This window comes from Oratosquilla oratoria, chromosome 34 (genome assembly GCF_046742065.1).
Source record: "Oratosquilla oratoria isolate Oo_2021 chromosome 34, ASM4674206v1, whole genome shotgun sequence".
NCBI lineage: Eukaryota > Metazoa > Arthropoda > Malacostraca > Stomatopoda > Squillidae > Oratosquilla > Oratosquilla oratoria.
Window position 1 is genome coordinate 32,891,891 of NC_134810.1, and position 26,294 is coordinate 32,918,184.

At 38.7% G+C, this 26,294-nt stretch overlaps 1 protein-coding gene across 1 annotated transcript in view; it reads left to right on the plus strand.

Annotated features, from left to right (window-relative positions):
• The first annotated feature begins 6,642 nt into the window (after positions 1-6,642).
• The window catches only part of LOC143018371 (33 kDa inner dynein arm light chain, axonemal-like), a 43,413-nt gene continuing 23,761 nt past the window's right edge, over positions 6,643-26,294 (plus strand). The window contains exons 1-7 of the mRNA XM_076173731.1: positions 6,643-6,732; positions 7,682-7,790; positions 9,840-9,848; positions 12,176-12,276; positions 12,920-13,052; positions 13,644-13,701; positions 15,825-15,912. Of these exons, the coding sequence (XP_076029846.1) occupies positions 6,643-6,732; positions 7,682-7,790; positions 9,840-9,848; positions 12,176-12,276; positions 12,920-13,052; positions 13,644-13,701; positions 15,825-15,912 (588 nt within the window). The remainder of the gene's footprint in view (positions 6,733-7,681; positions 7,791-9,839; positions 9,849-12,175; positions 12,277-12,919; positions 13,053-13,643; positions 13,702-15,824; positions 15,913-26,294) is intronic.

Below are 26,294 nucleotides of genomic sequence, written 5' to 3' on the forward strand. Positions count from 1 at the left end.
TTTCTTTAGTGTGTAATTCCCCCTATGTACCTCGTTATTTTGTTGTCCTATCACTCGTTCCCTTGCTCTATTCCTTCCTTCTAGTGCTGCCTTACACTCATTATCAAACCAATGATTTCTTCTTTCTTTAGGTGCGAAACCAATTTCCTGCTCAGCCACTGCTCTTACTATGTTTGACATGTCTTCCCAGGTCTGGTTTACACTTTTCTCTTCTGTTTCTTCTAAAATATCCAACATTCTGAACCTATTGATTAATTTCAGCTGAAAATTATCCTTTACTTCTGGTTCCTTCAGTCTTTCTAAATCAAATATTTTCCTCTTTTCCCCTGGTGTCGATTTCTTTATTGATAGTTTAGCTCCAATCCTTCCCAGAACCAGGAAGTGGTCAGTGTTGCAATCTGCTCCTCTGTAGCTTCTTACATCCTGCAATGTATTTCTGTGTTTTCTATTGATTATTATATGGTTAATTTGGTTTCTGGTATGTCTATCTGGCGATACTCAAGTCTCTTTATGTATGTTCTTATGTTGAAAGTATGTTCCTCCTATGATTAGATTATTACTTAAGGCAAGTGATACTAGTCTTGTCCCATTATCACTGGTTTCTTCATGGAGGCTTTCTTTTCCTATTGATGGTCCGAAAAGCCTCAACTTCCTGTCCTACCTTGGCATTTCGATCACCCAAAATTATCATTATATCATGCTTACTTGTGTTGTCCATGATCATCTGTAATTCGTCATAGAATTCATCCTTTATTCTTTCCTCTTTTTCTTCAGTTGGTGCATATACGCATATTAAGGTCACATTAAACTATTTACCCCTTAACCTTACACTCATTATCCTTTCACTGATTGGTTTATACTCCATTAGCGATTCTCTTATTTTCTTTGTCATGCATATACCTACCCCCTCCTCATGTCTTTGGTCTGCTCTCCCACTGTACAGTATAATGTATTTACCAAGGTCACACTCACCACTTCCTAACCATCTGGTTTCTTGTACTGCATTTATATCAATGTTATATTTATCCATTTCTGTTACCAATGCTTTAGTTTGGCCAACCATACATAAAGACTTTAAATTCCTAGTTCCAATTTTTATATTAGATCTCCAATTCAGACGTCCATTATTCATTTCCGAGTCATCAACATATCCGTCCAGGTTCCGAGGCTCTTCAAAAGTTTCTGTAACTTTTAGATTTTTTACGAGGTAGGGGTGTTAGCCCTACGCTCAACCCTCCCCATTTATCCGGACTTGGGACCGGCACGTCAGGTATGACTGCCGTGGTTGGGTATTATTATTATTATTATTATTATTATTATTATTATTATTATTATTATTATTATTATTATTATTATTATTATTATTATTATTATTATTATTATTATTATTATTATTATTATTATAATTATTATTATTATTATAATTATTATTATTATTACTATTATTATTATTATTATTATTATTATTATTATTATTATTATTATTATTATTATTATTATTATTATTATTATCATTATTATCATTATTATTATCATTTTAGGGAGCTGCTAAATGTGAAGGAGAATAGGAAGGGAAAGTTAGTTGCATTGGGAAGTGCAAAGAAAATGACGGTGATTAGTGAGAAAAATGGAGGAGAAATAAGGAAAGATGAAGTGAAGGCAATTGGTAAGATGATGAGAACAGGTAAGGCACCTGGGTTGGATGGATGCCATACAGAATGTCTGAAAAAAGGAGGTAAAGTGATGGTGTACTGGCTGATGAAGTTATTTGATGTTTGTTTAAGAGAGGGTAGAGTGCCGGAGGACTGGAGGAGTGCCTGTATAGTTCCACTCTACAAGGGAAAAGGGGACAAGTGTGAGTCTAGTAGTTTCAGAGGGATCAATTTGTTAAGTGTAGTTGGGAAGGTTTATGGGAGGGTCTTAATTGAGAGGATTAGGAGAGGAACAGAGGGAATAATTGGTGATGAACAGTGTGGGATTAGGGCAGGTAGAGGTTGCGTAGATCAGATCTTTGTGGTAAGACAGATATGTGAGAAAGCTATAGGAAAGGGGAAGGGTGTATTTTGGGCTTTTATGGATCTGGAAAAAGCTTATAACAGGGTAGACAGGAAGGCACTGTGGGAGGTAATGTAGATATATGGGATAGGAGGAAAGCTGTTAAGAGCAGTCAAGACTTTTTACAAGAGTAGTAGAGCTTGTGTTAGGATTAGAAATGGAGAATGGAGAGAGTGAGTGGTATAAGGTAAAGGTGGGACTTCGTCAGGGATGTGTTATGCCGCCTTGGCTGTTCAATTTATACATGGATAGGGTGGTGCGAGAGGTGAATGCAATGGCAGTGTGTCAGGGATTGGAGATGATTAAAGAAACTGGAGAAAAGTGGATGATAAGCCAGTTGTTATTTGCTGACGACACTGCGCTTGTAGCAGGATCAGAGGATGGATTGAGGAAGTTAGTGACAGAGTTTGGGAGAGTGTGCGAAAGAAGGAAGTTGAAGATAAATGTGAGTAAAAGTAAGGTGATGAGATGTACAAAGGGAGAGAGTGTCAGGAGACTGGAAGTGAGTATTAAGGGAGAGAGACTGGAGGAAGTGGATAGTTTTAGATACTTGGGTGTGAATGTGGTATGAAGGGGAGGAGTGGAGGTGGAGGTAGAATGTAGATTGAGAGAAGCGAGACAATACCTTGGTGGATTAAAAAGTGTAATGAGAATTAGACATTTGGGAATGGATGCTAAAAGGAGATTGTATGAAGGAGTGATTGTGCCGATACATTGTACGGGGCAGAAACGTGGAATAATAGGGAGGAAGAGAGGAGTTTGAATGTGTTTGAGATGAAATACGTGAGAAGTATGATAGAAGTTACTAGGCTGGATAGAGTGAGAAATGAGGAGGTGAGGAGGAGGACAGGGGTGGAAAGGGAGTTGGGAGATAGGGTTGATGAAATAGTATTAACTCCATTTTTCATGGCCTCGTAGGCAATGGACTTTTTGTTTGCCTGGACGACTTAATCTCAGTCTCCATGGATGTGAAAAGCCACTTCAATAAATTTTCCAATCTCTTGCAACGTTTTGCTGATACTGGATTGAAACTCAATTTACCCAAGTGTTCTTTTCTTAAGTCTAGCATCCAATTTCTAGGTCATGTTGTAGACAAACAAGATATTCACACCACAGATGATAAAGTCAAAGCAGTTAGGGGCTTCCCTACACCTAGGTCAATTGAACATGTACGTTCCTTCCTTGGACTGGCAGGATACTATCGTGCATTTATTAAGAATTTTGCTTCAATTGCATCTCCCCTTACTCGTCTCCTCAAGAAGGATACTTCCTTCCAGTGGCGTGATGTTCATCAGGAGAGTTTTGATTCATTGAAGCATGCCCTTACTGAAGCACCTGTGTTGGCATTCTTTGATTTTAGTTTTCCATTTAGTATTTGTACAGATGCTTCTGGTACAGGTATTGGAGCTCTACTTATGCAGCCAGTAAATGGATGTAAACCCCATGTTATTGCATATGCTAGTCACATTCTTAACAAGTCTGAGTCTCATAACTCTGTTATACACTTAGAGACACTGGCAATGGTGTTGGCTTTAAAACTTTTTCGAGATATCATTTTTGGATATCCTGTTAGAGTCTACACTGACCACACTGCAGTCACATTTTTTCAAGGGCAAAAATCTTTCAGGCCACCTAGATGCTTCTGGTTCCTTACAACTGAAGAGTTTAATCCGACCCCTAAGCATATTCCAGGACGTGCAAACAATGTTGCTGATGCACTTTCACGTAATATACCTGTACCTGCAGTTACAGTGATTGGCAACTTCTCCCTGAATGATCTGGCTAAAGCTCAGTGTGAGGACCCTGTTTGGTCTGCTATCCTTTATGCTTTGGAATCTGGTGATGTATACCTTACCAGATCTACCTGTACCCCTGTCCCAATTTTCTCTACAGGACAATGTTCTCATTCGTAATGTAGAAGTGTTTGAGTAGGATGTGGCACAGTTAATGATCCCTGAGTCTCTAATCCCTGTTGTTCTGTCTCTTGCTCACGATGCCCCTCAAGCTGGTCACCCAGGTCATGACAGAACTCTGGCTACGGCTTGCAAGAAATATCATTGCCCTAGAATGCGACTGGACTTTCCACTCACGTAGTCCAATGTACAGTAGTTCTTGTGCCCAGAACAAAGGTTGTACGCATACTAACCATATCCTAGAGTACCCTAATCCTTCTCGTGCATTTCAGACTATGGCTATAGACCTTTTACAATTACATCGTAATTCTCAAGGTTCTGTGTATGTCCTTGTGTGTGTGGACCATTTTAGTCGCTTTGTAATATTGTCTCCCTTACGTAGCAAGTCTGATCCAGTAGTTCCCCATGCTTTAGTTTTACATGTTTTTTGTCCATACACTACTCCTTCAGTGCTCCATAGTGATGATGGGACTGAATTTAAAAATGAGGTTTTAGCGAACATTTGTGAACGTTACGGCATCACTCAAACCTTTGTGACTGCTTACCATCCTTCATCTAATTGTCTAGTAGAGCGAACGAATAGGAAGATTTTGGGTATTCTCAGACAGGTTGCTAGTAGCCTCCGTGAATCTTGGGAGGATTGGCTTCCGCATGTCAGTACTTGCATTAATAGCACAATTAATGTTTCCGCGAGCAAGACGCTTCATTACGTCATCTATGGAGTGGAAAAACGGCTCCCATATGATGTGTTAGACAGTTCTACTCGTCCCCTCTACAATTTTGATGATTATAGCCAATGCCACACATTACATATGATTTATGATTCTGTAAGAGAAAAACTTGATGACTCCAAGTCTAAAATATTGAAACACCAGCATAGCCGGGCTGCACCTGTTAACATAAGTATTGGTGATCATGCTTAGAAAAGCATGTCTGACCACCAATCTAAACTCAATTGTATGTTTATAGGTCCCCTTTTGGTTACTGAAAAGTTGCATCCCGATAAGTTCAGGGTTTTTGATCCCTCCGAGAGACTGAGAGAAGTGTTGCACGCTGATAGGCTAAAGGTAACAAGAGTGCCTACCCCTGCATTTACCCGGCCTCCCCCAAGGCTCACAATACAAACTATGCCTTCTGTATCTACACCTCACAATTATAATCTCTGTTCAAGGGGTCCTATGCCTTAATTTCTGTATTTGTGCACTGCTTATATTATCCATGGTGTCTTGAATTGTGTGTTTGTGTCCATTTCTTATGTAATTTTTATGTTGTATTCCTTGTAATGGTTTCCATTTTTGTGTCCATTCCTTATGTATAATGTGTAACTATTGTTTACCTATTGAGTGTAATATCCCGGACGTCTTTTGTCTCTTGATTTCACTGGCGCCAGTACTTATTTATATTTATATATTTAATTATGTTATTATTTAGTACATATATCTGTGGGTGTTGTATTGTCTAGGGTGATTTCATGTATACACCCCCCCCCCCTACTTTTGCATGTGTACTATGGTGTGTGTGGAGCAGATCATCCTTTCGATTTTATTTTGCCTCAGTCATTAATATTTCTTGTCTGCTCGGTGAGGTCGCCGATTGGTGGTGGCCGAGCGACGTGATGGTATCGTACCATTGTGTACATTACACATACGTACTGCATTGTAGTATTGTACATTTGTTGTGTATTATACTTGCGAACTGTTCAAATGTGTTTGTGTTTTTCCATTGCATAATTGTCATAGATTTTGTTGTATATTGAATTTGTTATTGTCATTGTATTAATCATTTACAATTCCGTAAGAAGAACCAAGCGAACTTTGTTTCGCGCGAAGCCAACGCTTGGCGTCCAGTTGTTACTTCGCTTCCTTACTGTCCACACGCATTTCTTATGGTACTGCTTTATCCCATTGTGATTCCTATACTTTTATTTAGCCATCATATAACAATGTCGTCCTCTAACCACTATCACTTGTCGGGCTCTCCGTGTGACGTATGGCATTCTAAATTTGTCAAATGTCATACTCTTTTGCGTATGTACAGTCTACCAAGTATTATTGTGATTTCTTTTTTAGTATTTTGTAAATTATATTCAGGACTTCTATCTTTGACAACAATATCGTACCAAAGTTGTGTCATAGAGGTTGAGAAATACTTAAAGAAGGGCAGCAGAACACAGAGTATCATAACATACACAAATAGATAAATAAATAATTGAATAACTAAATTAGTTGAATGAATTAGTACGAGAATAAATGAATAAATATGTAAAAGAGTAAAAAGTTATCATAGAAAATCTTTTCAACATTTGAATGAATCTAAGACCAATATGTACACAAGACTGCCTTTGGAGAAAGTTTGTTTATATCCTAAATACGCGATTATCAAAACTGTCTCTGGCTACCTTTAGAATGAACCTGCATCTTGGTAGCTTATACTACGTTTGGGGTATTGGCTGTATATTTTGTACCGTTCACTATCTTAGGGGGTTTAGTAACATCCTTATAGACCGAGTCACTGCATTCTTTTATGAATGGAAACTAGTCTTTATTAAAAAATGAATGCTGATCACTTTCATCATTCATACCTTTCAGTTGGGAGCTTCTGAGGAAACTAACATGGATGAATACTTCTCTCTTCCTATGCAGGTCACGCAAGACACCTACGTGGAGGCCACAACATGAATGGCGCAGGACTTCTGCAGTTTGAGCGGCCAGCTCGAGTTTACGGGTCAGCAAGCCCGGTCGCCCTTACTGACCTACAAGAACCAGTAAGAAGAGAAGGAAGAGGAAAAAGAGGGACACTAGATTTGGATAAGATATCAATGAGAGATTAAAGAACATAGATTGAGTGGATGGAAAATGCAAGGGTATTGGAATAATTTACGAGAGGGTCCAAATCACAATAATAACCTTCTCACAGTGAACGTTGGTTTCTTTATTATACACAGTTAGTGTATAATAAAGAAGAAAAAAAGAAGAAAAAAAAAAGAAAAGAAAAAAGAAAAGAAAAGAAAAAAAAAGATAGTTTGATCCATCACTAGCAACAACAGAATTTCTCTTTGTTAGCTCTTTTTTATTACCATAGTCAATCTTACTTTGTGGAAACTCTCATTCTTCCTGCCAACAACATTACATAACCTCACTTGTCTATGAATCGCTTCCTTTATAGTATTTGCACATCGCAAGCATATCACCTTTCTCTCTTCTTTTCTTATGTGTTTTTAATTCGAGTTCATCCCTAGTGACTTGGTAGAAGCAGTAAGTTTAGGACCCGTTTAGTACTGATCCTCCGAGATTTATTCTAGCTCGGCTACATCCTTATCTGACCGGAATCCTAAATCATCCCCTGCATGTTTTGGGTAAGGTCTAAGGCACTGAGTTATGGGAATTTTCACCTTCTCTAAGCCACCGTAGTTGGTTGTAATGCCACAGTTTTGATCGCCGTGCACGCGCCCTTCTGAACCCTCTGCTGTCATGGGCACTTGGATTAGAGCTCTTGAAAACTTAGGCTCCAAACTTTATTTATACTTACATTTTTTGTGATACTATTCCTCCGGATTGGATGAAACATTTATCTTATTTTGTCGCTCATCCATGTGTACCAAGCTTCGCTATTTATCATTATTTACATTTTGGTATGATCTGCAAAACTTTATGTAGTTATCTGTCCCTTGTATCTGCATGTGTATGAATAATTCTAGGTGTACCATTTTCTAGGTTTCACTTTTAATACCTCTGATTCCCCTACTGCAGGACGAGGAGACTCCAGACGATCTAGAAATAATATCTGCTGCCCTTGAGGAAGCTGCTACCAGCCTCGATGACGGTAAGTTCCTGCGAATCTTGATAGGTCTTAATGCATTCCTACAGGCGGCTTTCCTTATTCTTAGCCGTAGCTCCCTAAGAAACTCCGATCCCTTAACCATTCTATCTAATGCAGAAGATAAACAGATCTACGAAATTTTACGACAACAAATAACTTTTTTTCCTTTGCTAAAACAGATTTTAAAACAGAGTGTACATGAGAAATGTACACATGACATTACTTAGTACACTGGTGCCATGTTTAAGCTTCGCCGTCAACTTTTCTTCATAATTATATGGTGCTCACCAATGAGTGAATTGTTCTCTATCCATAGGTTTCCGATCATTATGAATATTTCCGTAGAAAAATAAATAAATAGACAACTAAGAGCATTTACACTGGGGTATTGGTCCCCGTCTGGGATACTGGCTACAAGTTATTGTACGGGAAAAATCTGCTCAGTAGCATGCAGCTGATACTTTGAGGTCTACATGGGCGCCCCTATGGACCAGAGCCACACATAATTTTGTCTATGTTAGAGGAAATATCTACTCATAGAAAAATCATGCTTCTTTATTGTATTGCTCGCAGGCCAAGCGGGTTAGGGCGTCGTTACTTGCGGCAAATGTCGAGTGTATGGTTGTTCGAACCCTACCATCGGCGAAGTTGAACCAAGGGCATGGTTAATTAAATTCCACGCTACAAAGTCCTCTGTAAGGGGCACCGTTCTAGTCTCCGATAGGGAGGAGTTTGTGATGTTAAACCATATCATCATTGTACAGCGACCGTCCCTCCGTTATGCTGTCCCCCGACCCTTAATACTACTCGGATTGTAAAAAAAGACTAAAACGGAACGGAGGATGAGACTGGCTATCTTGCTTTCTGTAGCCCTAAAGGGTAAATTCCTACAGGAAGTCAAGACATAAGAGAGTCTGGGAGGACTTTCCCAACCAGAACCCTAAGGTTTGGGTCTTCTACGAGTAATGTGCGTGGATGTGGTGCAGATAAGAGTAAAGGGGAGGAGATAGGCAGTATATTTGTGAGAAGGAAGATGGATGTGTTGGCATTGAATGAAACTGAGTTGAAAGGGAGGGGTGAGTTTAAATTTGAGGGCGTAGTGGGGAGGGTGTTAGGAGTGAGGAGAGGACAAGGGAGGGTAGGAGTGGCTCTACTAGTAAGAGAGTGGTGGAGTGGAAGGAGGTTTCTTCAAGATTAATGTTTATAAAGGTGAAATTGGGAAGGGAGATGTGGGTCTTTGTAAGTGCATATGGGCCTAGTAGTGAGAAGGGTGTAGAGGAAAGGGAGGCTTTTTGGGCGGATTTAAATGAGTGCATAGAGAGTTCTGGGAGAAATATTAATGTATTGGTATTGGGAGACCTCATTGTTAGAGTAGGGGATGAACCAATAGACGGAATGGTTAGGAAGTGTGGAGTGTCAGGTAGAAATAGTAGTAGAAAGTTGATGTTGGAAATGTGTTTAGAGAGTTGATGATAGCTAACAAAGTATTTAAGAATTTTTTTTTAGATATAAGCACACATGAGAGAGTGGTGGATGGAAGGTAAGTAGAAAAAGGAGGATATATGGAGAAAGAGGAAAAGGACAGAGGGTAGGGAGGTGCTTAGATTAAACTGTTTAAATGAGAAAAGAAAATGAACGGGAATACAGGCAAAAACTGAGAGAAGTGTGGAAGATGGTTAAGGATAGAGTAGAGGTAGGAATAGAGGAGGATTAGGGGTGTTTCAAGGAGGAAGTAACAAGGTGTGCAAAGATAGTGTGTGGAACAAGGAGGATGGGAGGGAATAGAAGGAGGGTAGTGAATGGTGGGATGATGATGTGAAGATGGTGGTTGAAGAGAAGAATAGAGCAATCACGGACTGGTTGGAAAGTAGGACGAGAGAAACATATTAAAGATACAAAGTAAAAACGAAGAGAAGCAAAACGTAAGATAAAAGAGACAAAAAAGGAGGGCAGATGTAAAATAGGGGAGGGGTATGGCAGAAAATTTTAGAAGCCATAAAAAGATGTTTTATAAGGAAGTTAAGAGAGGAATGGGAGGTGAATCAGGTAGAGAAGAAAAAGGTAAAAGGTGCAGATAAAGAGTTTATAACGGAAGAGGAAGCGGTAAGGGGAAAATTGGCAGGATATTTTTGGGAAATGCTAAATGTAGAGGGAGTGGTGGTAGCAGCGGGAGGCACTAAGAAAATGACAGTGATAGGGGAGGAAAATGGAGGAGAAATAAGGAAAGATGAGGTGCAAGTAGTTATCAAAATGATGAGAGGAGGAAAGGCGCCTGTCTTAGATGGGTGTCATGCAGAGTGTGTGAAGAGGGGATGTACAGTAATAGTGGACTGGCTAGTGAGGTTATTTAATGTGTGCCTAAAAGAGGGTACAGTGTCGAGGGAATGGAGGAGTGCCTGCATACTTCCGATTTACAAAGGAAAAGGGGACAAGTGTGAGTGTATAAGTTTTAGAGGGATCAGTTTGTTGAGTGTAGTTGGGGAGGCTTATGGAAGGGTTTTAATTGAGAAGATTAGGAAATGAACAGAGGGAGTAATTGGTGAGGAATATTATGGGTTTAGGAAAAGTAGGGGTTGTGTGGATCAGATTTTTGTGGTAAGGCAGATATATGAGAAAACTTTAGGAAAAGGTAAGGATGTTTTCTGGGCCTTTATGGATTAGGGAAATGCTTATGACAGGGTTGACAAGAAGACACCGTTTAAGGATTTGCAGATATATGGGATAGGGGGAAAGCTGTTAAGAGCAGTCAAGATTTTTTTGTTTTTGTTTTTGTTTTTTACGAGAATAATAGAGCCTGTGTTAGAATGGGAAATGGAGAGAGCGTAAAGTGGTTTGAGGTAAAGGTGGAAATGCGTCCGGAATGTGTTATGTGTCCGTCGCTGTTCAATGTGTACATGGAAGGGGTGGTGCGAGAGGTAAAAGCGAGGGTAATGGGCCGGGGATTGGAGATGGTTAAAGAAAATGGAGAAAAGTGGGATGTGAGCCAGTTATTGTTTGCTGACGACACTACGCTTGTGGTAGGGTCAGACAGGGAATTAAGAGAGTTAGTGGCTGAGTTTGAGAAGGTATGCGATAGGAGAAAGTTGAAGGTTAATGTAGGTAAAAGTAAAGTGATGAGATGTACAAGTGGGGCCGCATGTGATTGAAAAGGGATAAGTGGAGATTGAGATAAATAGAAAATTGAGAGAAACAAGTAAATGCCTTGGGGTATTAAAAAGTGTAATGAGAAATAGGCATTTGGGAATGGATGCAAAAAGAAGCAAAGATTATATGAAGGGGTGATTGTGCCGACAGCACTGTATGAGGCAAGGACATAAAATTTAAGAGGCAGTGAGAAAAATTTCAAATGTATTTGAGATGAAATGTCTGAGAAGTATGGTAGGGGTTACAAGGTCTGATAGGATGAGAAATGAGGAGGTGAAGAGAAGAGCGGGGTTGGAAAATAAATGTGAGATAGAGTTGATAAAAGAATATTAAGATGGAATTGACACATGGGAAGAATGAGTGACGAAAGATTAGTATAAATGGTGTGGAAGGCAGAGGTGGACGGAATGAACATGAGGGATGGGGGACCAAGGATGAGATGGATGGATGGGGGTGAAAGAGGTGCTGAGCAGGAGGGGATGTCTGTTGAGCAGAGAAAGGAGAAGGCAGAAGATAGGGGTGAGTGGAGAATGGCTGTGTATAGATGATACTTGGATGCATGGAAAGGAGTGGGTGGGGGCTTTGGGGTGGTTAGGGAGTGGTTATGTACGAATGATATTTTGACGCAACCCGAAGGGATTTCTGCTATTTTTCTGCACGAGGAGGCTGAAGTGAAGCAGCCTTGTTGTGGATGTGCTGTGTTTTGGTGCATTGCTTCTGATCCATGGCAGTGGGCGGGATACAGGGATAACCCATCATTCATGAGGAGCCAAGATGGGAGGGAGGAAAGGGTGGTGGAGGGGAGTAGAATGGGTGGAGATGAAATAGATGGTGGTGGCTATATGCCTTTTGACTTTGGTTACTTCCTTGGTATGGGGGGAAAAGCCCTTGGTATATAGGTAGATAGGTATTAAAAGGAAATGTTGCGATTTGTTAAACTGGATGGCGTTTTGAATCATGACGCTACCTACCTCTCTTCACTTTTCTCCCTCTGTTTCTCATGCACTTTCTCATAATCTTGCCCGTACAGCTGCACAGAAAACTATCGTTAGTAAATCACGCTAATCATTTTGACACAAAACAACGAAACTATTGGAGACAAGTTGAAGTCTCCGTACATAATGCATTTTCTGGTTATCATAGACGATTTAATTCAGCGATAGTTGTATCGCCCCCCCCCATCTAATAAAGGGTTGTTTATTGGAACCCAAGTTCCATGTGACCTTTCCTTCATTCACCTGCAGACAATGACGATTCGACAACAGACCGACAGCGCGGTGAGATCATCGACGTTCTGGTTCCTCCGGCCGAGTGGACTGACGACGGACAACGTTGGATTCAAAGGGTAAGAAAAGACTCATATATATATGTATGTACGTACGTACGTACGTATGTATGTATGTATGCATGTATGTATGTATGTATGTATGTATGTATGTATGTATATATGTATGTATGTATGTATGTATGTATGTATGTATGTATGTATGTATGTATGTATGTATATATATGTGATGGTCCTGCATCTCTCTGTCTCTCATCTTTAAAACCCATCAACACCTTCACATCTATCTCAAGGTGTAGCCCCGTGGTAGTAACACCCATTTGAGCGCGGTAACACCATACCATCGAGCCGCGCGCGCGTGCGTGTGTGCGCGTCTGTGTGTGTGCACAAGAACAGGACAATGACGAGGACAGGCCTTAAAGTTTTAGGTTAAAGTATTGTTAAAGCTATTTCAAGATGCACATACCAAAAGGCCATCAAAGGTATGCACCCATACTACATCTGCCAGACGTCTATTTATCTTTCTACTTATTTGAGCTCCTTCAAGATTAAGAAATAAGGTCATCTTTGCTGCCTGGTAGGCTACTTTTGTCATCCGCGTCGATCCATTTTCTTATCCCCATCCTACACTTGTGTGGACAGCTCTTCTCCTTCCACTCTACAGACCAATTGACCAGGCTTCTTCTGGAACCTCCTCCGGTAGGTTTCCCGTGGCCCTCCCAGCCGGACCGACGTCATCAAACTTTGGGAGCAGCTCGACCTTCGGCTGGAGGAACGTCAGGCCCGCAAGAGCGGAATATGCCCCATCAGGAGAGCTCTCTTTCAGGAGTGCTTCGGTGAGTACATATTTCTTTCCGTGGGTGTATGGATTTACTGTAGTTAGAAGATAAGGAACCTACGCCAGGAGGGATGTAGCTGCGACTGAAGTCATCACCGTTGTCCTATACGCTTGGACTGTGGGAGCAGTCACTGCTGAAAAAAAATATATTGTTTTTTACAAGAGGAGTTGCATCTGGAGGATGTTACAGGGCAACTGCGGGAGCAACTGATTGTGGCGGGACCGAGGGGTCTACGGTAACATGTTTCCTTTTACGGGTATTAACAGCTACCATATTAAGAAAAATAAGACCTATCTTTTGGTAAGATATAAGTGCTACCGATGTTCATTTCACACTTAATTTAGATAGATTTAATCTCTTCCTTAATGAAGGGTTGCCACAAAGGGGAAACGAATAACATGGAGGCAACTAGATTAATAAATTAATATCACCCTCTACGGAAGTAGCTAACCAATGATTATTTATTCTGTGCGTGTGTATATGTTCAAATGTTTAGAAATATACAAACAATCAAACTAGTCAGTGTTTGGCATAGGTTCCTTGGTTGGAAGGACATGCTGCTAATCTTTACTGTCTTCTTACATGCAGACGAATTGATTCGACAGGTGACTTTGGACTGTCCGGAGCGTGGGCTCTTGCTGTCAAGGTCAGTTCGTGCATAATAAACACCAGTTAACCAGTTTCTCGTGAACTCTCTCGAGGGTACAGCCATTACGCTGGATTAAATTATGAAGTATGGCGTGAGGAGTAATCATACTCATGCAAAATATAATAGGAGAGTGTCATGACCAGTGAAATATGACCAGAAATAAACAAAAATCTAAAATTACCATAGTGCAGTTGGGTAGTTTTGATCGTCGGCCCTAGATTATATGTCTATGGCTGGCATACATTCATACACATACACACATACGTGCATGCGTTATACATATATAGATACATACATACATACATATAACAAGGCTTCTTCTCCCTTACAAGGGAGGTAGCCAAAAAGGACAAGGCATAAAATCATTCCCACCCATTCCATCCCCGAAAACACTCCACACCCCTCCACCCTCCCTCCCATCTTAGCACCTCCTAGATGACGGGTCATCCCTGCACCCTGTCCACTGCCCTGGGTCAGAAGCAGTGTCGCAGGATACAGCACATCCACAGCAAGGCCGCTTCATTAAATCGGCGACCCCCCCTTTCCGTCCCCCCATATAAAGGAGAGGACGGGGAGAATCCCTTCGGGCTGCGTCAAAATTTTTGCTCACACACACTACCTCACCCCCCATTCCCCCGTCCATTCCACCTCATGCATCACAACATTTTCCATATACAACCATTCTCCATTCACCCCTGTCTTCTGTCCTCTCCCGTCCTTCCTCAACAGACATTCCCCTCTTTCCCTAAGCCTCCTTCACCCCATCCATCCATCTCATCCTAGGACATCCCCTCATGTTCACTCCCTCCACATCTGCCTTCCATATCTCTTTTACTAGTCTTTCTTCACTCATTCTTTCCATGTGTCCAAACCATCCTAATACTCTTTCATCAACCCTATCTCCCAACTCCCTTTCCACCACTGTTCTCCTCCTCACCTCCTCATTTCTCACTCTATCTAGCCTAGTAACCCCCATCATACTTCTCAGACACTTCATCTCAAACACATTCAAGTTCCTTCTCTCTTCCTCTCTTATGTTCCATGTTTCTGCTCCATACAGTGCTGTTGGCACAATCACTCCTTCATACAGTCTCCTCTTCGCATCCATTCCCAAATGTCTATTCCTCATTACACTTTTTAATCCACCAAGGCATTTACTCGCTTCTCTCAATCTACATTCTCTCTCCACCTTCACTCCCTTTTCCTGCCACATTTGCACCCAAATATCTAAAACTATCCACTTCCTCCAGTTGCTCTCCCTTAATGCTCACTTCCAGTCTACTGCCACTTTCACCCCTTGTACATCTCATCACCTTACTTTTACCCACATTTATCTTCAGCTTTCTTCTATCACACATACATACATATATATATCCATCCATCCATCCATCCATATATACATATATGTATACATACACATCCATACATATACACATGTACATGCATACAGATACATACATACATACATGCATACATACATACACACACACGTACATACATACATACATACATACATACATACATACATACATACATAAATACATACATGCATGCATGCATACATTCTTTTTATCAATCCTCTTGCACATCTGGGCGCCTAGAGCTAACAGCTCCCTGATGCGACCTGTCCAAGAGTCCCTATTGCATGCGGAAATATTTGATTGTCATGTACAATATAGCTGGCTATAAAATCATACAGCGGTATTCAGAGTGTGTCGGTTATGACGTGCTGTAAATCATATAGAAATTCATTAAATACTCGTTGATTATAAGCTAAATCACATTTCTAGACAAACAAAACCTTGTGACCTGGGTGTTCAATTTTGCCATAAAGATTTTTAATACCTGGTGCCAGGATTTTATTGATCAAATCAAATTGTGTTTTATGGTATAAAGCTTTCTGAACTAAACATTTTGATAATTACCTTATAACTTGTGTGGCTAACCGTACGTAGACAAAATTCATATTCAACGGTAATGCTTAAATTTTGCATTTTATAATTTCATCCTTTATATTGCAGGTCATTCTATATTACTATAGGTAACCATTTAGTTATAAATATCACATAACTTCAGACCACCTTAAATATCTTAATCGATATTACGTCATGTTTTTCCAGAGTTCGAGATGAAGCCAACATGACCTTGGCAGCTTTCCAGTGCCTTTTTGAGAGTGCTTCTGAGTTCGGAGCCACCAAAGCCATACAAGTAAGCAATGTGGACAGAGCTGGAAGAGTGAGGAAGAGAAAAAGGTAGCTGAGAAATACCATTTAGCAGTAGTAAAAGTGGAGATACGGAGATGAATGGCAGATGATATGGATGTCCACTTTGATCTTTAAGGTGCTGCTCAACATACACCTGTAGGGATTTGTGAAGAAAAGTTTGAGATATTTGAGGTGAGGATCAGAACCAATGCTAAGAGAAGCAAAGTTAGAAAAAGAATGGAGTAAGTTAAGTATTGGGATGGACATACATATACCAAAAGGCGTTTCCTCCATTATAAGGTGACTGGGGCAAACCAAGGGATGTATCCACACTTCATCTATTCCACACCCATCCGACACCTATTTGTGGTAAGACCCAACACTTCCACAGCAGGGCCCAACATATGAAGCAGGGTAGTAACGTTAATGAAAAAGAAAGAAAGAGCTGAAAGTGTTAAAAATTTATCTACGGATGAATGTTGCAGTAGATGGAGGATGGCATAGAAATAATATATAGACTAATGCAGGCAGAGGTTGGATGGAGTGAGAAAATGTACTGGGAAGATGTGAAAAACTGTATAAGTAAAGATGATGGGTATCACGATAAAACTTATATAGTATGGAGGAGAAATAGGAACTCGTGAAAAGTTTCCACTTGCACTGCAGACCATTACTGTTCCCGTTCAGCAAAGGGACAGGAATGTGGATGTATAATGACGAAGCATTTCCCATTGAGTAAATCATGTAATCCAAGACCATCCTGACTCTTTCTTTCACCTCTCTCTCTCTCTCTCTCTCTCTCTCTCTCTCTCTCTCACACACACACACACACATACATACATACACACACACGTCGGTCGAAATGACAGCAAGTTTGGAACTCCAGGAAAAATTCAAGTTTCATAGATCTCAACAACGAGGGAGTACCTTTGTTGTATTAATAGGGAAGGGGAAAGCTCGTGGTGTAGTGGGAAGGTGAAGAAAAAGGAGAGAGGGAGGGATTACAGAGGAAAATGGAAGGAAATGAGGAAGGGGACGAACGGGCCCCGGATGTTAGAAGGGGTGTAAACAAAAGGAGTGCAGAACACACAGACGAGGGAGAACAGGGAAGTAGAGGTGTCAAAAGCAGGAACATAGATAATAGCAGCTCAATGGAAAGAGAAAATAACTGCTTTTATGGATTTAATGAGGGAGGAGATGACAACCTCCCCCGACTAGTAAATCTAGAGGAGAAACTAAAAAATGAACGAAGCATGGGAGGTTAGGTTTAACCAATTAACATTAGTTACACAAGGAGTTGATAAACTGGAAGAACTGAAGAAGGAAAATAAAAACTTGAATAAAGAAATAGTAGAATTAAAAAGACGGCTAAAAGAAGTAAAAAATAAGAATGAGGAATCAAAGAATAATAGTAAAGAGAATAAAGAGTCCATAGTAAAAGAGGTAAGTGGTTGGATAAAAGTACAAGAGAACAATAAAATTTAATTTAGAGATATTGTGAAACAGCAGATGAAAGAACAAAATAAGGACACAGCTATTAAAGTGAAGAGGGAGAAGGAGAATATAGTAAGAGACTTAGCAGATAAAAAGAAATGTATAATTATATTAGGGATGGAAGAGAAGTATAATCCAAGTAGGACTACAAGAATAAAGAAGGAAACAGAAAAAGTAAATAAGATATTAGAAGTAGTTCAAGAAAATGAACCAGAATCAGACAAAGAAATAGAAGAAATATATAGACTAGAGAAATACAATACAGATAAGACCAGACCAATTAAGGTTAAATTCAGGTCACAAACGACAGCAGAAAATACCTTAGCAAAAACAGGGAAACTAGCAGACAGTGATCATTATAAACAGGTATGGATAAAAAGAGAAATGAATAAAGAGGAAAGAGAGGACGAGAAAACAAAAATACTAGAAGCCAAGAAAAAAAAAAAACGAGAAAAGAACAAAGTCAGAAAAAGAGAAATTCTATTGGAGAGTAGTGAATATGAAAGTGAGAAAATGGCTCATAGCAGAGAAAAACAGAAGGGAAACTGAAAACACGATGGAAGTGGCAGAAATTTAAAAATGTCCTACACAAATATAGATAGTTTAACAACAGGCTTGAACGAACTGAATGATTATCTGAAGAAAAAAAACAAAAAACGGACATAATGGGAATTGTAGAGACAAAATTGAAAGTGCCACTACCACCCAATAGTGTAGGAGATGGTGCATATAATTATTGGATTAGAAACAGAGAGAAAACAAGGGGGTGGAGTTATGTTCCTGACTAAGAAAGATATAAATGTGAGGAATGTCACACATGGAAAGCATAGAGTAGAGATGATTATGATGAAAATGGAGGACAAGGATGGGAAGAGCAGGAAGTTTGTAGTAAATTATGTACCTCCTAAAACCGGCTTTGTGGGAAGAGAAGAAACACGAAAATATGTTAGAAGACGCAAGGATAACACTAAATAAGACAATGGAAGATGGAGGAAGAATAGTTATAATGGGTGACTTTAATTGTAAAGAAATCTGCTGGGAAGAGATGCCAGTGAAGGGTTGAGACGACCTATGGGAAATGTGCTACTTGATATGATTATAGAACATACAATGACGCAATGGACTGAGGAAGAACCATTGAGACTGGACCTAATAATCACACCAGAACTCGAAATAGTGGACAAGGTTGAATATAATACACCAATAAGTAAAAGTGACCACATATTGGTTGAACTGGAACTAAACGAGGAAAAATATATGGAAAAAACGAACAATATAGAAAGGGAAGATTTATGTATGGAAAAATAAATTTTGATGAAATAAGAGAATTCTTTCAAAAAGCAGACTGGGGAAGAATACACAAGAAGGAAACAACAGTAGAAAAGAAATAGAATATTTTGACAAAAAATGATAAAGGAGTGGAAAAGTATATTCCAAGACAAAGCAAGAAAAAGAACATGTAAAGTGTTGGTACAGCAAGAGATGTAGGGAGTTAAAAGACAAAAGCTTGGATAAAATGGAAAAAAGACAAAAGACCTGAAAAATGGAAAATACAAACTAGTTATAAAAATGAATATGTACAAGTGTGCAGAGAAGAAAAGAGAAAATACGAAAAAGGTGTCATATAAAATGTAAAGATCAACCAAAACTATTTTACAGATTTGTAAACAACAAACTGAAAAACAAACAAGAATTAGAGAAACTACGACAAGGAGGAGTTGAATACACAGAGGAAATAGAAATGGCAGAAATTATGAACAAGCATTATAAATCGGTGTTTACGAAGGAGAACATACAACCTAGAGATATCGAGTGTGAGGAGAAAGCCCCCCCCCCCTATGAAAGAGATAAAAGTAACAAGGAATGAAATAATGAATCACTTGAGTAATCTTGATATCAGAAAATCGCATGGGCCAGATGAAATGCAAACTGGATTTTGAGAGAATGCAGGAATGAACTAACGGGCACAATACATAGTCTAATAAGCAGTTCATTGAAAGAAGGAAAAGTTCCAAAAGATTGGAAAAGAGCAAATATAGTACCAATATATAAACTAACTATAGACCGGTCTCTCTTACAAGTACGGTAGCTAAAATTTGGGAAAGAATGATGATCCAAACTAGATGGGTAAGGCATCTGGAAAAAAAAAAAAAAAAAAATTACTAAATTCGAGGCAATTTGGATTTAGACAAGGATGATCATGCGTCACAAACTTAATGTGTTTCTATTCAAGGCTAATAGATGTAATACAAGAAAGAGATGGATGGGCTGATTGTGCATTTCTAGACCTGAAAAAAGCTTTTGATAAGGTGCCACATAAGAAGTTGCTAAACAAATTAGAAACTGCAGGAGGAATACAGGGCAAACTGCTAAAGTGGATGGAAGACTTCTTGCATGAAAGAAAAATGAGAGTAGTGATAAGAGACAAACACTCTAATTGGGATGAAGTGATAAGTGGAGTTCCACAAGGAACAGTTCTGGCCCCAATAATGTTTACTGTATATATATATATATATATATATATATATATATATATATATATATATATATATATATATATATTAATGATATGGGTAAAGGAACTGAAAGTTATATGAGCTTTGCGGATAATGCAAAATTGTTGAAAAAAGTGAACACTGAAGAAGATTGTGATTCGCTACAGAGTGATCTCAATAAAGTATGGGGATGGAGTAGGAAGGGGGAGATGGAATTCAATATCAAGAAGTGTAGTATAATGGAATTTGGAAAAAGCAAAAACAGAATAGTGGGATCATATAAGTTGGGAGAAGAAGAATTTAAAAAAGTAGAAAATGAGGACCTGGTAGTCATTATTATGAACAATATGTCCCCTCAGAAACATATGAACAAAATTTTTGGAGAAACTTATAATTTAATAAGAACAATCAAAGTGGCATTTACATACCTGGATGAAGAAATGGTGAAGAAAATACTAGTCACTTTGATAAGAACAAGATTGGAATATGCAGCGACGACGTGGTCACCAAGTACAAAAAAAATTATAACAAAACTTGAAAGAATACAAAGAGCAATTACAAAATTGGCACCAACACTCTCAGAACTATCATATGAAGAGAGACTAGCAAAACTTGAGCTACAGACATTAGAGCAAAGAAGAGAGAGGAGACTTGATAACTATAGAATCATGAAAGGCATAGAAACTATTGATAGAGAGTATCTAATAAAATGGGACATTTGACATACAAGAGGACACGGAAAGAAATCAAGAAAGACAGTTATAGAAGAGACCTGAAAAAGAACAGCTTTCTCCACAGGGTAATAGACGTTTGGAACACGTTAGATGAGAAAGTGGTGTCTGCAAAAACAATACACGAATTTAAAAACAGTCTAGATAAAACGAGATATGAAGAGGGGACACCACGAGCATAGCTACCCTTCCCGTAAAATACAACTATGTAAATACAACTAGGTAAATATATACATATACAAACATACACGTTGCTTCATAGTGCAATTGATAGCGTTTCGAGCTGCTACGCTTGAAGTTCTAATTTCGTGCCGCTCTTCCAGCATGAAATCTTTTTAACGGATATTAGAATTAGTTACTTCCCCCTTGGCCATAGAAATGAAGTATGCATGTGTGTAAAGACACAGCATGACATATAAATCGGGTAATACGAATTATAAACTCTTATCCGGGAGGGTAATAACTGTCGATCACGAGTACATCATAATATTCAAGATCATTATGAATTACACACACACATACACATGTAAATATATACGTATATTACATATATATATATATATATATATATATAATACACACACGCGCACACATCAAAGGCCAGCATGATGAAATTGAAATATGGTACTGCCCAGGACTCGAACCCGGCATCCTCATGACAAGTGCGACAGTGACTTTCCAACCAGGCCATCAAGAGAGATATAAGTTAAGCGCATTATTTCTTATATATTTGTATGCTCGACTTACATACACATATATGAAATTTTGCGTTCAACCCATCTCCACTATGATAGTACAATTGGAAGTATACGAACGCGGGAAAGTATTTGTACAGCACTGAATGGGTCCCAGTGGTTAGAGATACATTTTAACAACCGCAATGCACTTTAATTCTAAGCCATCAAAGGCCAGCATATACATACATATATATCAATCAAATCAGCCATCCTGCGTCCACTGCTGAACAAAGGCCTCCTTTATAACATTCCATGACCATGCCATCCTCTGCCACGTCACTCCTGGAAACTTCTCGATCTCATCTCTCCACCTTCTGTCTGGTCTCCCTCTTCCACGCTTCCTATCTCGTGGCGTCCATTCAGTAACACACTTGCTCCATTGCTCATCAGTCGTTCGCATCAACTTACCTGCCCAATTCCACTTCCTCTCTTTTACTGCCTCCACAATATCTTTCACTCTAGTCTGCTCTCTCACCCAACTTGCTCTCTTTCGGTCTCTCAGTGTTATTTCCATAATTGATTTCTCCATTCTCCTCTGTGCAGTCCTTAGCTTTGTTTCCATCGCCCTCGTCAGCTTCCAAGTCTCACACCCGTAGATTATTGCTGGTAGAATGCATTGATTGTAAACTTTACGTTTCAAACATAAAGGTAGAGAGCCTCTTAGGATTTTATAATACTTACCAAACATTTTACAACCAATTGTAATGCGTCTTTTTATTTCATTATCATGATCTTTCGTCACCTTCACCATCTGGCCTAAATAATTATACTCTTCAACTTCCTCAAGACTCTCATCATCAATTACAATATCTTTGCTTTGAACTTTCGTGTTGAATATTACTTTGGTTTTACTCATATTAATTTTTAAACCTACTTTGAGACTTTCTTTGTTTAGATCGCTCAGCATATCTTGCAAGTCTTCTGCTCTTTCTGAAATAAGAATGGTGTCATCTGCAAATCTTAGGTGGTTCAAATATTCGCCATTAATCTTCAAACCTTTCTTTTCCCAACTCAACCTTCTAAAAATATCTTCTAAACAAGCTGTAAATAGTTTGGGTGAAATTGTATCACCTTGCCGTACTCCTTTCTTGATCTTGATCTTTTCTGTATCTTTATGTAGTCGAACTATAGCGGTACCTTTTACATAAATCTTTTCTAAAACTCTTACGATCTGTTCGTTTGTACCCTGTTTGCGTAGCGAGTTTAGTATTGCTATTTGTTCTACTGAATCAAAGGCCTTCTCGTAATCTACAAAAGCTAAATACAGAGGTATATCATATTATGTCGCTTTCTCAATTAGTTGGTTTATCGCCTGCAAATGGTCTAGAGTCGAGTATCCGCTCCTAAAACCTGCATGTTCCCTAGGTTGGTTTCCATCTAAAACTTGACTTAGTCTATTTGTAAGGATCTTGGAGAATACTTTATATACGTTTGATAGCAAGCTAATCAGTCGATAATTACTAAGATCCTTCTGGTCTCCTTTTTTATGAAGCAAAATCACTATAGCATTGCACCACGCATCCGGAACGCTTTCTTGACGTAAGCGCTGGGTGCACAACTCAGCTAATTTAATATGAACTAATTTACCTGCGTCTTTCAACAGATCTATTGATATACTATCTTCCCCAGGTGCTTTTCCTCGTTTCATAGTTTTTAGAGCAAATTCTACTTCTTCCTTTGTAATCTCTGGTACACTACTAACGTCTACACATGAATTTACTGACTCAACTACGGCCTTCGATGAGTAAAGCTCTTGGTAAAATTCTTCTACTCCTTTTACCATTTTGTTTCTACATTTAATTATTTCTCCATTTCTATCTTTCAAACATATCAATTGCTGTCTTCCCAAAGCATGTCTACGCTCGGTCACTTTAATACTTTTTCCTTTCCGAATAGTTTCCTCTATTTCATCCATGTTTCTCTTTCTTTTCTCTAATCTCTGCCTTTCGTTGATAAGCTTGTTTAGTTCTACTATTTCTATTTCGTCTCTCCTGCTTTTAATCTGCATGGTCCTTCTTCTTTTAATTAGGTCATTTGTAGCTTTGGAGTATTTGTTTTCTCTAATGTTTTTTGTACTTCCTACTTTTTCTACTGATTCCTTAATGATATTCACTAAATTCAAATTAATATATTCCACGTTGTCCTCGTTAGTTCTTAAAGCTTCGAATCTATTTCTAATTTCTAACTGAAATATCTTATTATTATCCTTAACCTTTGCAAGGCTTATTTTCTTTTTTAAAACTAGTTTATTTCTCTCGGCTCTAAAATTGAATTTAGCTGTGCAACCTACCATTCTATGGTCACTACCTATGTTGACTTTATTTATCACCGTAACATTGCTAACGCTTTTGCTCTCATTTAATATAAAGTCTATTTCGTTCTTTGTTGTTCCATTTGGACTTCTCCACGTCCATTTACGACCTACACGCTTTTGAAAGTGTTCATTATCCTCATATTGTAGTTCTCTGCAAAATTGACTAATATCTCACCTCTGTAATTTCTTTCACCTACTCCAAACTTCCCAATGCACGTCTCATCTCCCATCTTCTTCCCTACTTCAGCATTAAAGTCTCCTATTACCAAAGTGTACTTACTTTTTTCTTCATCCATTACTTGACTTAAATCATCATAGAACGACTCAATTTCATCGTCTGAACTCTGTGAAGTTGGTGCATAGGCCTGAACTATTTTTAGAGTGTACATTTTACACAGTCTAATCACAATCTAAGCTACCCTGACCGATAAACTATTAAATTTGATTACGTTATCAGCAACCTCTCGGTTGATCAAGAATCCTACTCCACTAGATCTTTCTTTGTCCTTACCTCTATAGTAGAACAGATGGTGACCATCTTGTAATTGTATAAGCTTTTCTTCCGTTCTTCGGACTTCGCTCAGTCTTACGATGTCCCACTTGATGTTGTCTAGCTCTTCCATTAAACTCTTCAGCCTGTGGTCTTCTGAGAGAGTTCTTACGTTGTAAGTTTAGATCTTCATTTTCTTCATGCTGTTCAATGTCCAAGACTTCATTCTGCTTGGACAGTGCTTACTCACATTTGGTGTGCCCGTAAGCACACGAGGCAATGCGGTTGGACCTTTAGGAGACGATGATCCAATAGGAACGCCCAGTTTTGTTTTGATTGTGCTATTCATATTCATGTTGGGTATGAAAGGGGGTTGGCAGTAATCTCACCTCCTTGCCAACTGGTTTCTGGTGAGATATTTCCCTGGTGTCACCTTATTCATTATATTCGGTGAAGCCCTATGTCTATAGGGTGCCCAATGGTCCACGCCGTCATTATGACGGTACCCCATATATCTATGAGGATTTTCCCTGTTTACCACGAGGGACGTGCTAGTTAGCAGTGGGTCCTGCGGCTGTGTGTTTGAGCTGCTCTTTGTCTGATCTTTCCTACAAAACCTGTTCGATATGGGTGACCCTGCAAATATTTCCTCTCTATCGACAGCTTTTGTAATCATTAAGATTCTCAAGCCTATCCACCACGTCAAGGTGTCAACTCTCGGATAGGATACATACGCACACACACACACACACACACACACACACACACACACACACACACACACACACACACACACACACACACACACACACACACACACACACACACACACACACACACACATATATATATATTATATATATATATATATATATATATGTATATATGTAGACACACACACACACACACACACACACACACACACACACACACACACACACACACACACACACACACACACACACACACTATATATATATATATATATATATATACATATATATATATATATATATATATATATATATATATATATATATATGCTAATAAGAACACGGGTACGTGTGTTCACTTATGCAAAGTAGACCACTTGGAAAAAAGAAACTAACGAAGCAGAGCGCTTTCGTATATTACATCTTCAGTGCAACAAGTACATAGTAATAGAAATGCATAGATAATATATACATAACAAAAGGAACAAGGACAGTTTAAATAAGAGTAGCGGACAATTACCCCCTGGAAGGCGGAGGGTCAATGTCAATACACTAATGATGGTGGGGCGACATCAGGTCACAGTGCCAGGGTTAATGCGTCCGCTAATGATGGTAGGGCGACATTAGGTCATAGTCGCTGGGTTACATTTTACCTGATATTAGTTTACTTATTTCTTGACAGATAAAATTATCAAGTTTATATAAGCCCTTGTGTAGGTTGGTATTTTGATCACTGGTGGTATGAATCAAACTACACTCTATTAAGTTTCTTGCTATGATGTTGTTGGTATAATAGATTACCCGGGCATTACCCCAATCAACTGGAGTATTATTTAATGCAATATGCTTGAATATTCCACTAGAATTATTGCCATCCTTAACATTTTTCTTGTGTTGTTCAATTCTAATGTTTGAGGGTTTGGCAGGTTGACCTATGTAAAATTGATTACACATTTTGAAAGGAATTTTATAAATGCATCCTTTTAATTTCAATATTATTGTTGATGAGTTTATGTTTTACTGTACTATAATTTTTAAAAACTACCTTTACGTTAAATCTTTTTAATAATTCTGTGATACTTAAATTTTTTTCTTGAAATGGTAAAATTAATACAATACGATAATTAAAAGGTGATTTAGGCTGAGGAGTTAAAAATGATTTCCTTGAAAAATTGTAAGCAATATTAAGGAATTGCTTGGGGTACTTTAATTCTAGCCCAATGTTAAAAACATTTTTGATTTCGTCATCAATAAATTCAGGACTACAAATACGAAAAGCTCATAGAAACATTGAAGAAAAAACTGTACGTTTGATATTATTTGGATGAGAATAATAATAATGGATATATGAACTTACATTGGTTGGTTTACGATATACTTTAAATTTAAGGCTATTGTCATGACGTAGGATA